General features: G+C 38.7%; 1 protein-coding gene and 1 long non-coding RNA gene across 3 annotated transcripts in view; one reads left to right on the top strand and one right to left on the bottom strand.

Annotated features, from left to right (window-relative positions):
* Nucleotides 1-1,068: 1,068 nt before the first annotated feature.
* The window catches only part of cabp2a (calcium binding protein 2a), a 21,260-nt gene continuing 6,527 nt past the window's right edge, over nt 1,069-15,801 (top strand). Inside the window, exons 1-2 of one of the 2 annotated variants that reach the window (XM_026169905.2) lie at nt 1,069-1,227; nt 1,558-1,740. In XM_026169905.2, coding sequence (XP_026025690.1) covers nt 1,168-1,227; nt 1,558-1,740 — 243 coding nt within the window. In that variant the 5' untranslated portion in view covers nt 1,069-1,167. Of the gene's footprint in view, nt 1,228-1,557; nt 1,741-12,845; nt 13,405-13,634; nt 13,857-15,801 lie in introns of those variants that run through there. The other variant, XM_026169904.2, reaches the window with a different exon arrangement.
* Nucleotides 3,398-5,126, bottom strand: LOC145429281 (uncharacterized). Its single transcript, XR_013909523.1, has 2 exons — nt 3,886-5,126; nt 3,398-3,782 (listed from the first exon to the last, which is right to left on the bottom strand). It is a non-coding gene; the product is annotated as an uncharacterized LOC145429281 (long non-coding RNA).

Genomic DNA, 15,801 nt, shown 5'->3' with positions numbered 1-15,801 from the left:
AACTGTAATTGCAGTTTCTAAATCATTTACTATTATCATTCCTGCCCCAACAAAGCTAGTAATTTGCTTTTTTATACACCCAGTAAGTGAAACATGGAAACATTATTTACAGAGATGTATTGCAGCATTAATCTGATAAATGTCTTAACCTTTTTAAAATAAGACAGACAGACAGACAGATAGATAGATAGATCCCCCTACTGTAAATCTATACTGTACAGAGATATAGATGGGTTGCAGGATATGAAAGAAAACAACCTTCTTCTTCTTTTTTAATCAGCATTTTTCGTGTCTACATGTTGGGTCTTTTTCTGTTGATCCCTCCTCTGTTTTTCTTTGAAATCCTTTTGGATTCTCTTGTGGAATCATGTCGTTTTCTTTCCCTGAAACTATTCCTGCCCCACCTATTTTAGGAATGGTTCAGTTCTAAGGGAGTCCTTCCCTCTAGATCTATGTCTGCATCTTCACATTTTGGTCTCAGAGCCAAAATTTTAAGAGACTTCTTACTATCATTCTGTACACTGTTTTGCGAGATACATTTCTATATTGGGAATATAGTAAACAATGGGAAGCAGTATTAGGTCCAGAGGATTGAGGACAAGCCTACATCAACATCGGAAGAGACGAGATCAGAGTGAGAGTGAGCAAATAAATACGGGATTACTGGAGATGTCACAAACACAGACAGGAAATGGTGTCAGGCTCAAAAAAGATCTATGTTAACCACTGTCATTGACACACTTATAAACATCTCAATATTTTGATACCTGCTTGTTAATTGGTCAGTTTCTACATAAACTGGAAAGAGACATTTAAAAATATATTTATTTACATTTTGGGAAGACTTCTGCTTATAATAATCTGTGCCTTGATGGGCTTTTCTGGAGAATTTAGCACATGTGTGACACAGAAGTATTTACAGGGGAACAACTACGAGCAAAGGATAGTAGAAACACACCGATTGAAAAGTGAGTGAGGGATGTAGATACTGTACAGGAGGAGTGAAAGATAGAGAGAGTAAAACTGAGGGATGAGAGAAGGAGGAGCGATAGCAGCAGGAGATATGCCTCAGATTATCAACCGGTGTCAGATGCTCTGGGGACAGATAAAGAGGAGGAGCGTGACACAGAGAGAAAGAGGACGTCTCTTTGAAGCAGGACTGTAAAAATGACTGATGTGAAAAATTCATCATCTGTGGAGTTGCCAGAGGGGAAGTTAATGAAGAAGGTCAGTGCATGTAGATGCAAAAATATGCAAACTCCTGTCAATGATGCTCTTAAACATCCCACGTGGTTTAACTTCTGAGGTCTGGCTGGTACTAATTTATTTTTTAAGTTAATGCCACAATGCTTAACGCTCATAATGTTACAAACCAAATGGAGTTTTATGCACTTAAACACAACATTATCACAGAAGACGCTTATATTTGTCAGAAACTAAACCATCAATGATCAACAGCTACATTTTTATTAATTTTGTGAGAGCCAACTTTTCTGAGTTGGTACATCATAAACTGTGTATTGAACGCTTATGATTTGTTTGTGCTCTCTTCTCCAGGGTTCAATCAAGAAGAAAATTGAATCATTCAGGAGATGGAGTTCAGCTAGCATCAAGAGACCACCAAAGCCCAAGGCCAAGACTTTGAGTCTGTCCTCCCCAGTGGGAGACCCAGATGACATCTGGCTGGAAGAAGGTGACAAGAGGAAGCTACGCCCTATTGTTGACTCTGTCTTTGGACAGGTAGGTGACTGAACTGGGAACTATGTAAAGCCAAGATATATAATTAGACTGTCATTTTTAAGGGTTCTTTTTTTTTTAAGGGTGTGTCTTTCCTTATAAGGCATGGGATGTTACAATATCATATTGCTATATGTATAAATCATATATAGCAGCACCCTTTTTGAAAAATGGCTCACAAATATAGTGTTAAAACGTTATATATCCATATCTCTTTAACTATTTAGATTACGTTTAGATCTGTTGTGCAGTAGCGTGAGGTGTTTGTTTGCAGTAGTGAAAATTGTGCGCATAACATTTTTGCAACAGAGTATATTTTGACTGGTTACACATTAGTAAGAACCAGCCTGTATTATTAAAGAAGGATTATTTAAATTTAGATCAGCAGAACACTTGGAGGAAACACACATTCCTTGAGGATTGGAAGGGTAATAAACCTGCCAGGGCAAGCTTTAATTCAGACATAGTGTGAAACAGATGAAAAAGATAAAAATGTACCTAAAAAGTGTGTATTTGTTAGTGGCAGCCTTGTGAACTTGTTTTGCAGTCTTTAATAAGTAGTCAGCGTAGTTAGTAATCTGTCCCATAGTAAAAATTTCTGTGTGTATAAGCCAAGACTTCAGTTTCATGTATAATTTCTTGCCATGTACTTTTTTTCTGTTCTCACTGGTTTGATCCAGATATTTTTGGTGTATTTTAATGTGTTGCAATAGCAAATCTTCCACATTGTTTTTGGCAGTTATGGCTTCCAGTTTCATCCACTTCCTGTTTATGTTTGTGGTGTTACTGAAGAAAAGACAAAAGCTTGTTATTTATATTCTCATATATATAAAATATTTCTTTTGCCTGTGTAGCTTCTTTTAGACACCAAAACTATTTGGCAGAAACAGCTGGAACCAGTGCATATGGAGCCAGTTTTCCCATCAATAATAATAATAATAGTAGTAGTAGTAATAATAATAATAATACACTTCCTGGGAAGGTTTCAAAAAACCTCCACGGATTATAATGGAAAGATTAGAGTTGACCTTGTTTAGAGGTGTCCTGACAACAGGTTTGCTTTTTTGTTGTATATGGGAGAAATGTAAAAGCATCACAGGAATTTCTTTTACCTTAAAAAATAAATCCCTGATGATGACTAACTGTACCCTTGTGTACCCTGTACCCTTTTAACATGAAAGGCAAACACTGCCTTACGGTAGTTCAAGCAATCAAATGTGTTTAAATTTAAACAAAATAACAGTTCTGAGGCACAAATGATAATCCTGCTTTGTGCCTTCCTTTGTTAAATAGCAAACCTTTTAGGTTTATTAGTTATTGGGGATGTTGAGTGGCATTTTAATTAGAAAAAGAGAATGGCAGAAATAGCTATACCAATTGCAACACAGTTTTGATCAGTGGTCAAAAGGTCACCTGGGATTAGAGTCATAAACTAACAATCATTAAATGTTCTTTAAAGCCATCTGAAAAGAAAACTAGGCTGTGTTTTGACATGTTTTTATATTTCCCCTTTTTTTCTTAGTTTCATCTCCAGTTCTCATTATTCAGATGAGTCATCCATATGTAGCCGCTAAACTGGTGGAACTAAATCTTCACCACCACGCCTATACAAGCAGAAAGGGGAGTGAGTGGGTCAGCGCTCAGAGCACAGAAATTTAGCTGGCTTCAAACACACCATTTATTTTCAGGATAAAACACAGTCAGAACCCCAAATACAAGCTAAAATCCCCGTATACAATAAAAATAGTGTTTACAACCCGCTAAAAACCCTGCCGGCAGGAATGATTAAACGCTAAAAACACAAAGCTAAATGAATGTTTTCCCTATACTAAAAACTCCCCCCCAGGGTCCTAATTCTCCCAGTCCAGCAACACACGGGCAAATTCTCCTGAGCTGAGAGAGACAGGAGAGGAACTCCTCTTCCGGGATGTGGACTCTCGCCAGCAGAAGACCAGGGAGGAGGCTCCTATCTCCACCTGACTGTGCGCAATCGTGCAGTCCAGCTACTCTCCACCTCCGCGCACGGCCTCCCTCGTAGCTCCGCCCTGAAACAACAGACACGGGCCAGCAACGTTGTCAGCGCAGCCGCTGTTACCCTTCCCCGGCAAAGCTACTCCTAGCGCCCAACAGTGGGAAAGCGATACTCACAGATGCAGGCAGAGGCGTACCCCTGCCCTACTGTGGATTTCACGCGTCGCCTCCCACGGTCGCTATTCTGTCCGTCGGGACTGGATCGCCGGATTGTGCTGGCCGATCGCCGAATGTCTCGTGGCGCCCCACAGTCAGGCCAGAGGTCCTTCTTCTCATATGCTGGCTTGCACACGTTTTGTTTTCCAGCTCTCCACTTTTCGTGTGTCTCTCTCTTTTTTGTCTTTGCGCTCACTATCTCCCTTAAGTCAGTTTGGTGGCTGATAGGCCACCTCGGGGAACGCCCCCACCTCACAGGTGCCTACAATTGTCCGCTTAATCCACAGTGGAATAATAAAAAACATATTGTTCAATCAACACTTTAAATATGGAGATAAAATCATGCAATAGGAATATCAATAAACAAACATGCAATATCACTATTACAATAAAATCATGCAAATAAAATCGACACCCTGTACCAACACAGTCTGATCCAAAACAAGATATAAAAACACAATTTTCCACTGTGTGACACATACACTGAGCAACAGACTGACTGAATAATGAATTACTGGATGTCTGGGTCTGGGATAAAGGCTTGAGAGTGAATGATAGTTGAATGTAATAAAGGAAGAAAGAAGAGACCTATTGCAACATAAAGCGAGATTAGAGCTAGAAGGAAGGAACTAAACTTTGAGCAGACAGATGTAGTTTAGTCCAACATCAGTGCTAAAAATGTCACGTCTGGCGAAGCAGACGTCATGGCATGAGGAGAGCTACATGTATGTGTTCCAGCTATGTGGGGATGCAGGGGGTGTTGGGCTTGTTCAAGTGGACAAGAAAATGCAGAACTCAACAGTGATTGGCAAAAACAATGTGGACCCAAATGCAGGCACGGTGGCGAGGGCAAATAATAACAAAAGGAGAGCCTTTATTTTGGCGGTGAAAAAAATACAAAGAAACACTAACACGACTGGAGGTACAGAGAAACTAACAAAAAAACGAAACTGGGAAAAGCTAAGAATAACAAATGACCTGAAGATGGCGAGTTAAGGCAAGGAACGAGGCAAGGAAAAAGGGCAAGGATACCTCAGTAGGTAGAGTGGTGGCCCCATGATCGTAAGGTCGGGGGTTTGATTCCCCTGAACAGCTACCCTGAGGTACCCCTGAGCAAGGTATCGTCCCTACACACTGCTCCCTGGGCGCCCAATGGCTGCCCACTGCTTCACTGGGTTAAATGCAGAGAGGAATTTCCCCACACGGATCAATAAAGTATACGTTATTATTGAAATAAAGAGGCGGACAGATCGACCAGGGACCGAAGGAAACACGATATATATACACACAGAAGGTAATGAGGGAATGGGAAACAGGAGGGTAATCAGACGGAGAAAGCAAAGCAGAAAACACTGACATAGGACAAGGACTATCAAAATAAGACAGGAAAACCCAGAACAGGCATGGAAACACAGACCAAGGAGACAGCTGACCAGGAAGACAGATGACTAAACGTATAGACAGAACAAAACCTATACTAGAGACACGACACACTTACACGGAAGGCCAGGGAACAAGCCTAAGAACCAGGAATCACAAAGACACTGACTGAGGAGATACATTGTGCACATATTCAGGGATTATTTATTTACTTCTGTTTATAAATGCGTTTAAAAGTTGGAATGTTTTTTTAACTGTATAAGGTGTACTTAATTACAGAAAAACAGCAAATAATTATAATTATATTGAGAGCTTTATTTGAGTGAGGAATTGAAAGAAGTTAATCAACAACTCATTTCATATGTAGGCAAAATCCAAATATCATGCACATGTCACATACATCCACCACATGAAACCATAGAAAGAAAAAAAATTATTTCAATAAATCCTAAAATTTATCCTCTAACTGAAATGTTAGCAGATGCCAGTGATTAGCTGGCCTTCTTTTTAAACTAATATATTCTAGCAAACAAGATTCCACACCTCACTTGCATGAAGGCATAACTGAACAGCAAGGAAACACTGTATAACAGTACATCCCATTGTTTACCCAGTATGTGTGAATAGCCGTTTTATAGGGTCTAATTTACACCACTCCACACATTTCTGGTAATTAGTATTAGTAACTTAGTATTCAGTGGCTTTGAAAAATATTGTATTATCTCACTTCTGAATGATCAAACACATTGGCTATATTTGAAAGATGAAAGACGAAATGCTACAGCTGCAGCTTTACGTCATAATATCACGAAACAGTAAAAACTACACCTTTATTTCTGATATATGTTAAAAATCACACACAGTTTTCTGAACTGGTCAACATTTTTAACAAAGCAACGAGGACATTGGTATAATAACCAGCACAGCTTTAGAAAAATGCTTTATAAGTGGGTTAACTGTTGTTCTATTTCCACTGGGGCAAAGCAGCAACAGTTGTTCACTGTTCAAAAAACAAAAACAATCCAACAAACACATATTCCGACATTACTGCGACTTTCTGACCCTTATTTTTGTTTGTAAGAGAAGTCTTTGATTTAATTTAACAGGACAGCCACATTTATCTTCTAGGTCACATGAAAATGCAGAAATAATATCTGGACAGGTGCAAAAGGCATTATCCTCCTTTTGGGAGTGGGGAAGTGGGCGAGAATGAGAGCAGAGAATGTGGGACAATCCAGACAGCCATATGTGGTCGCAGCCTGTAAAATGATGTCAGGTTAAATGGGAATCCTTTACTGACTATACCAGCATGTTATATTCCTCCTGTCAGCACAGTGCTGCTGCAATTTTGGACTTAGTTCAGGTTTGATTAGCGTGTCTATCAACCTTTTAAACAGAAAGCATGAGATTTTGATGAATGTGTGCTTAAGCATCACTAAGCCAATTCACCGTACATTCCATAAAAGAGCCAAGCTCACGTGGTGATCATCATTTAGTTATTCCTGGTAACATTGATCCAGCATACTTAATTCTTCAAAGCCACAAAAGGCAAGCCAGAGCCAGTTATAAATAATCTGATCACAGGCTAGTGGAGACATGTACTGAAGCTGTTAATTATAGCAAAAAGAGGGGGGGGGGGGGGGGGGGGGGGGACGAAGTTCTGTTAAAACTCTTACATGACATCTCAGTTTAAAGTATGTCATGAAAATCAAAGTGAACGACAAAAAAACAAAAGTGGGTAGCAATAAAAAACAGCCAACGTATGTTCTTTTCAGTTGTAGCAACCTGCAGCAATCTCTCTGTTTTACTGTTACTGTTTTTTTGCTCCCAGTTCAATTCAATTCCATTTTATTTATATAGTGCCAGATCCCAACAACACTTGCCTAAGAATGACTTCATACTGTAAAGTATTGTATTGTAAATAATACAATAATGTACCAAATGCATAAAATAACCCAGTACTCAGATGACCCCTATAATCAAGCACTTTCTTACAAGAGAAACTGAGGGGTTAGACTGGATAATGATAATGGCCAGAAACAGGTGAGAACACAGCTGGGATAAATCTAACTAATGAAACAGAGGAAGTAGAATAAAAAAATGCTGCACACAGACAGATGATTAACACAAAAAAACAGGTAAAAGGCATGGAAACTGACAAAGGCTCCATAACTGAAAACACCGGGTCAACAACCCAGGTACTCTGACAACAACCAAAGAAATTATTAGGTCATAAATGTCATTAAAATTCTCTCTCCTTTCAAAGTAAATAAGAATAAAACGCTACTATTATTGCACCACTTTAAGGGTGATAAAGGTGGAATTTGCCCTCTAAGACACAGGCAGCATATCTCAGGTAAAATGAGTTAATTATGATATTTTGTCATATCACAGGTCACACTGTGGTTTCAGTTGTATTCTTATCACACTTTTACCTCCCCATGTGTTTTGCTAATATAAGACATATTAGATAGTATTATTCTATCCTGACTGAATCAGTAATACGAGAGTATACTCTAAAGAAACATGATGATCATGCACTAGTTTCTCCACTTGAATTGTTCTTTGTTTTATCAGTGCACAAGTCGCAACCACTTCCTCCCACAAACATTTTTTTCTGTCATTTAATCTTGTTTAAACAGACAAGACTCAGAGACGATGTAACTTTATGCTCAAGCTGCTGTGATAACTGATCCAAATTCTGGTCTGAAGAACTGACATATTCATATTCGTCTACAGATTGATCTGGCTAAAATGATAAATCACTGTCAGAGGTCAGGCCCATGGAGCCACATGTGTCTCGTTCTACTTTTTTTTTCTCCACTATGTTCCCAAGCTAGTGTCTGCTAGGCGCAGTGTATGTTTTATAGTCAGTTACTGGGTTTGTGACTGACTTTTAGTGGTAAGCAGGAAGTCTAGAGTGAATTATAAGTAAAAATGTGGCTTGTAAAACCAATAAAATAAGATGGAGACAAAAAGGCTCACAATTTGTTGCAGCCACACTTACATTAAAGTACATTGATGCAGTTAGTTAAGTTGACTTCATAAGTATTATTTTGTACCTAGAGAACACGGTTTGGATTCCTTATTGCATAATGGTATTTGTCTCTACAATTACGCTTTGAAATGTAATAGAATGGGAAGTGCTAATACTCAAAACAGAGCGTGAGTTCTTCTAGTTTAATAATTGTCTCCATTGTTGTGTTGTCGCAGATATATATTTTCACGCATTAATATGTTTGCTGTGAGCTATGTTTGTGTTACAGCTCAGTCTTATCTTTGTTCAACAGGGTTAAGCTCAATTTAGCTTAACTTCAGCCACAACTCAAGAGATTATCGCACATTGAAGGTCAAAGGTATGAAAAGAAACAGAAACAGAAAAGAATAGAAAAAACCAAATGAAGAAAGGACTCTTAATGTTTCCATTAAAGATGGGACATCAAACATGCTTAGTGTACTATACATATTCCCAGTCTTTAATTCAGTGAAAAACTTGTAAGAAGTGCAGAATGCTAGAATGGGTTGATGACACCGATGTTGTTCAGGCTGCAGCTTATTTATGTAAGAAAGACTTCAAAACGGTTTTAGCAATTTTTCTTTAGCTTTTTGTTTATTTGTTTGTTTGTTTTGTGATAAACTTGTGTGTCTGCACATTTTAAATTGGAAAGCACCCTTTTTTGCTCATCTGACCTTACTATGAGATCTTTTTTGTGTGTGTGTGTCATTGTGCAAAAAGTGGGCATGCAAATACACATAGACATCCCCCATCTCAAATGGCAAAATGTTTGACCTGACCCACCCTAAAGCTGTTTGCATAGCATGCAAAATCCTGGGTTTTGGAATCTGTCCATCATGCTGTTTACAGCCCAGCACTGGATTTTCAGTTGGCCTGTCTTCCATCCTTGTCTTTCAGGCATCTGGTATGCTTGCAGTTGTCGAGGGATGGCACATGAATTCTCACCCAGCTGCTTTGTTTGGGGTTTTGTGGCTGAAAGGCTTTGTGCTCACACCAAGCTGCTGATGAAGGCATGGTGGAAACGCTTCTTTTTTGTTGTTGTTTGGAGAGCAAAAGAACCTCTGTTCTGTATTCTGGGTGCTTTTCAATACCACTTGAACTCATTGGTCTAGTTCATCTAAAGTAATCTGTGCATGACTACCTAAGAGGCAGCACAAGCACAAAGCTTCAAAGAAATAGCAGGAAAATCTCACCAATTTTTTGGCATGCCAACAAACAAGCTAGCATTTCTGCCTTGTGGCCTTCATCAGAGCATGAAACAAAACTGAAGGTTGTAACATTTACAGTAATCTGACATTGTTTCTGATCTCATGTGACGACCTTCATACATTTTAAAACAGAGCAGAGTGAATACAGCCGGGGTTAAAGTTTTCTATACTATGTCACAACCCGGCTCATAGAAAGTGACAATTAAGAGGGAGACCACACACAGGCTTTTAAAGGCTGTAAGACATATTTAATGAAAATAAGGTAAAGCAACTTAAAGACAATTTAAAGGACATAACAGCTATAACTGAAACTTCCAAATGAACAAGATGGGTGCCAGACGGCGAGAGACAGAGCCAAAGCCAGCCTGCTGGTTCAGTCAAGGTGTCTTTATATACACTGGGACTGGTGTTGCATCACTAATTGGGTCAGCTCCACCTACCTGCAAGAAACGGGTAAAAGAAAAAGCAAAACACAAGGCCAGCCCACTGGCCGTCACAACTATTACATTTCATTTATATACTTATTCAGAGAAGATCTGAGCTAAAATCATTAGTCAGCCCAGCAGGTGTCATTGTGTTTAGTGATGAGATCCAACATCTATTTATTTGATAAAATTCCCTGGCAGAAATAGCAGAAAGAATTACATGTTCAAGTCCAGTGAACAGCAGGAGGAGCAGCAGGAGAGCCATGATTGGCTTCATAGTTGTGTTTGGCTAAGACAGACTCTATGTGCCCAGTTCTGTAACTCTTGTTTGAATATTCTACTTAACATCTAAAGTGTTGTTACACTCACTGCATTTTCCACATCTGAAGTTTCCTTTCGTGTATGTTTTGGTTTGATAGGCTGAAAAGTGTGTTTACAATTATCTCTGATTGTTCAAGCACTTCAAAATCACAGTGATTCCACTTAGTCATCACTCAGATTTTAAGATGTGTCAGTATTAGTAATGTCTCTGAGTTTCTTGTGACAGCAGTTAAATTAAGTGGAGAAAATTATTCTTTCCAGTTGATATTTTAGGTGTAAGCAGTTCAGATTTTAAAACATTATTGTAGGCAGTGCTGATTATTGATCGATGATACGCTATTTCATTAAATCTTGATTTCATCTGATTGCCATGCTTTAGAATATTGGGAGGTAGACTACAGGAATCACTTTGGGAAATATTTGAAAATTGAAATTAAAACAGTTTCATTTGGACTGCAAGCATAAAGACTCTCAGTGTCAGTGTTGGTTTTGTATGATTTTTCAAGCAATTTAGTCCATCTTTGTCTCTTTAAAGAAATGAGGTGTTGATGGTACAATATCTTTTAGAAAAAACTTCAGTAGAGGTTCAGTAATAGATTTTATACCAGAGACAATAGTTCTTGATTAGGAATTGTACTGTTGCACTTTGGGTGTATTGCACTAAGAGGAATTCAATCTCTTGTGTAGCTCGTGAGAGCTACGCTAGCATGCATGAAGAGACTTTTAATTTAACTTTTGATTTCATTCACTGGATTATTTTTTAGCTCTTTATAGCACTCTCTATGCTCACTATCCCACTGCTTCTTTTGATACAATGTAGTTTTTTTTTCTTTTACTAATATGATGGATTTGGGTCCTCCATAGTTAGGGATGATACTGGCATCTAGTGGTAGTGCATATGTATTACCGTTAAGCGTGTGTTAATCCCACTATTTTCAACAACCAAGCTTTGCTGCACTCTACTGGCAATACTGAGGCAATGCAGAGTGTTGTCTAGGAATACATTTTACATAATAGGCATATTAAAAATTGCTGAAACTATGTCTTGTAAAAAAAAAAAACCTTTACAAACTGCTTTATAACAAGTAACTGTGGAGTAATTTGTGAACCCAGAAGAGATTACCAGCATCAAAAACATGGGATTTTGAGAAAAAGATAACTAGGTTAAACTCAGGAAACAGATGGAAGAAAATGGGTGGTCTAATGACCAGATACATGGGAAAGTAGATAGACACAAAAAATGTGTTGGTTCTCCTGAACTGACCACAGAGGATTAAGGCTGCAAGCGATGAGCCTTCATCAAACTGCGTAAATCTCTGGCACACATATTACACCCAATACACATGTATATAAAAAATGCAGTATATATAACAACAGTGCTTCACATCTGGGATTTGGTTTCAACAAAGAACAGTAGATGAATTGGACTGGACAAAATAATCAAACAATGATCCTAAGAAAACAAGTACCAGTATTTTTATTTCTAGAGGGAAAGGAATAAGCGTTGATGGTTTTAGAACGTAATTGTAAGGGAAACAATTAAAAAGCTGTGGTGAAGAGAATCATCTTTAAAAGCACAGATATAACAAGATAGTTTCTTAAACATATTCCTCATACCAAAAAAAAAAAAGCTTTTCAATTGTGCCACAAGACTGAAGCGAGACTCCATCAAGATTAATAACACTGGCCCCATCTTTGGTGCCATCTGGTGGCTTTAGAGAACTTTATTTATATAACTTCTACTTAATCAGGGTTGAGATCAAAGTCAAGAATATAAACAGACAAGCAGCAAAATCACAGACACCAATGAGCAGAAGGCAGGTGATGGTGAAGACTTACATTCAGAGACAGATGCTGCAGGTGAGCATCTGCACCACATCAATGCTCCCACCGCTTCACGAGCAACACAGTTATGATTATCAGTATAATCAGCAATTTCATAAAGCTATAATTATTTTTAGTAGCACTAGTAGTAGTTGTTGTGGTAGTGTCTATACTAAGTCAGAAGTTTACATCATACAGTTGCAATCACTGGTTTTATTATACACCCCTGCAATTTTACTTTCTAAAATGTTTTCGCATGCACTGTTATGTGCCTCTCTTTTCACTTTTCTCTTTCCCAGCGTGTCTCCATGTGTTTTAATTTTTTTAATCGCCTTTTTTTTTGTCTCACAGTGACTAGTTGTGTAAAATAAATATTCAACTTCTATTTCTTCTACTTGCAGCCCCATGCTCTCGTAGCCTGTCAGCATAGTTCTTTTCTTCTAATCTGAACTGCTGGGGATTAAACAGACAGCCAACTCTTCATCCATAATTCTACCACCCCCTCCCTCCCTCTCTCTCTATCTCTCTCTCTTTCTGACTTAGAGACATACACACACACACACAAAGCTTTGCCAGACTAGTCATTTGGAAACCATAAGCATGATGTTTGTTTGAGAGAGAGGGGTAGGTGGGTGGGATGGATTAGATTAAGTTGGTCCAAATTCAAGGGATCACTTGTAGCAAAAGGGGGTTACAGATAAAGGGAAAAACAGAGCGCATGCCCGTGTCTGTGTGTGATAGAGAGAGACAGAGAGGGATAGAAAGGGAGAGAGAAAATGGTCGAGTCATGCAATCAGAGCCAGAGTCTGGCGCAGCGGGTTGTTTCAGCTCAGATATGACCCAACTCTCCCACCCCAACCCGTCAATCTCCATCACTCTGCCCCGATTCCATAATATCACCGTAAACATTTCAAATCTCATCATGGCAGCCGCCAACAACCCATAGGAGTTTAGGACTGAATGTGGCATCATATACACACCACTGGACCAATAGGATCTGGGACTGAAGCACATGCACTGAGAGGAGTCGCTTTTTGTAGTAGAGGTGCAAGTGGAAACATTTGCCCTCCTCCTTCCTGGGCGATAAAAGGCGTTGCCACCTAGGATGCATTGGATCTAGTATGGATTTTGGAGTTTCATGTGACGTTTGAACAGAGAAGGGTGAGAAAGAGGAAAAGAGGAGGATAAACTTTGGAGAAGTGTGAGGACCAGCAAGGAGGGAAGGGAGGGGGGAAGACAGGGAGAAGAGGGCAGGGTGATGGGAAACACCAACCAGACTTCTAAAAAGAACAGTAAAAAGAAGAAGGTAAGGAAACATTTTGTTGTTCTTGGATAACTAAAACTAGGATTTCATAGCAATTTCCTATTTCATCTCTACTTGACACAAGAGACGTTTCAAATTTGCTTTTATTTGAAATATACAAAATAAATAAATCTATTGAAAATATCTGTAACAGTACAAAAAATGGCAAATTTGCCAAAATTTTGATAATAGCTTTATGTGTTTCATAATCCGATTGGTTCCTCTCCTCTAAGGTAATGTCACCCATAGAACAAAGTGGTACCCCGTTGGCTGCTGCCATGCTGGGGGGACTGGGTGATGCAGGGGAGATGGACACAGAGGATGAGGAGGAAGGAGGGAACGAGCGTGAGTTTGATGAACCCCTGTGCGCTCTGGTTAAGAACTGCAACATGCTGCATAACATAGTGGGGCCTGCATGTATCTTCCTCAGACAGGGCTTCGCCCAAAGTCAGCTTGTATGTATTTACCCACACTACAAACACACACCACACAAACATACAGAACTGCCAGAATTGTCATTGCCAAAGTCTCCCATAAATCCTTTCATCCATCCATTTCCAAAGTGCCATCCAAAGGAAGGTTAAGGTGAAGCTGAGGTCATCGTCACGGCTCCTCTGCCCTTCATCTCCACCAACCACGAAATCAAACTGTGACTGCATCCACTTACCCTATATTCACTAACATCATATCTATAGAAATGTTTTAAAATGTTCTGAGGGCCTCTTACTTACAAACTTATATGTATTCTACTATTTTGAGTAAAGTTATTGTACACTGAAATTACTTTTTACACAAATAGCCAAAGTAAATTGAATAAAAACATGTGAGAAAGGACATGTTTTGGTCATTCTCATGTCAGTTGAGCTTAGTGAGATAGACATCTAAACATCAAAGGCTGTGACTACCCATGAAAAAAACCACTTCATATTATAATTAAAAGATGATAATCACTAAGCCTCGAACTAAAACTAACAAAAAACAAAAAATTAGCAAATAATTAAAATGAAATAAGAAATAAAAACTGTTGAAACGTATAAAACTACGTTTTTTCACAGCTATAAAAGAAGGATAATGATAACGAGACCTGATACGTGACACAAAAATTTGTCCAGATTCAGGTACCTTTATAGTCTTGGAGTCTTCTATGCGCACCTCTTATTACAAATTAATGTCATACATGGGGAAAGTGGAAATGACACAGACAAGGAACTAGTTTAAAAGCGCTCCTAGAACAGTGGTGTATGATCAGAGGTGATACTGGATGCCATTTGAAGTGAAAATGGGCAAGAAGTGTAAAAGTATGAAAAAAGAGTATCCAGAATGTGGTTATGTAAATACTATTTTCTTTGCTGTATTGGTCGTAAGGTGAATGCGAGTTTCTGTGAGAATGCTAAAATCTGTCTCTCTGTGTTAGCCGTATAACAGACCGCGGTGTACCCCTCCTCTCACCCTAAAAAATCTTTTTGGGTGTGTGATTTGAAATAGTCTATTGATATATTTAACTACAGCCTTGCAGAGTCACTGTCTCGTTTATCAACTGATTGACAACCGCAGTTTAAATTTGCAGTTTACATTAGCATGTCTTTCACAGCAAGCAGTATATGATAACAATTGAACAAATGGCTATGTCTAATGTGAAAGTGGTCCCTTGCAGTTCCACACTCAGTCTCTGCAGTTCGCTTAAGATTTATAAGACGTTTTAGCTGATTGCTTTGCTTTTATGACACGCAAGTTGCACCAGCTGCAGTGGACAGCTGTTTCCAGAGGAAATACACTGATAAACCTTCTGTACACCACTTTCACAGCACCAGCAAGGAAGTGCTTAATGAATATAGTGAGGCGTTTAGCAGCTAAAAAGCTAGGTAATTTTCCTCAGGAGTTTGGACTATGTCTTGATCCAGCCTCACTCATTTCATATGCCACATTTTCAGCCACAGCAGGCAACCATCAAGTGCATGTAGTGGAGCATTCAGCAGACAAACAGCTTGATATTTCAGTCAGACACCAAAAAACAAGCTAAAAGAAGAGTGAACATTAGTCTTTCAGAAACATTACTCCATACTGTGTGATTAAAAAAAAATGTTGCTTTGAATCTGCCGAATGTGTAAACAGGCAAATAATTTTGATAAATTTTGATATACACATGTGAGATTAGTAATGTTGAGGAGATGCTGATTAATTACGCCATTATTCGAATAAGTCAAGGAAATAATCTTGTGTTAATACAGGCAAACTTATTTTCCAGCCAACTTCAGCAAATCTTAAATTAATCAAATCAGAATATTGTCATTTTGAGTAAAGACTACATAAAAGATAGACTAGTCTAAAAAGGGAAGTCAATGTGTTAGTGTCTTAAACCTGCATTCTTTCTAATGGTGAGCAGCACAGAGTAAGTTTGTT

Source organism: Astatotilapia calliptera, chromosome 6 (assembly GCF_964374335.1).
Source record: "Astatotilapia calliptera chromosome 6, fAstCal68.1, whole genome shotgun sequence".
In the NCBI taxonomy this organism is placed as follows: domain Eukaryota; kingdom Metazoa; phylum Chordata; class Actinopteri; order Cichliformes; family Cichlidae; genus Astatotilapia; species Astatotilapia calliptera.
The sequence above is the reverse complement of the archived record's forward strand: the minus strand, read 5'-3'. Positions and strand labels throughout refer to the sequence as shown.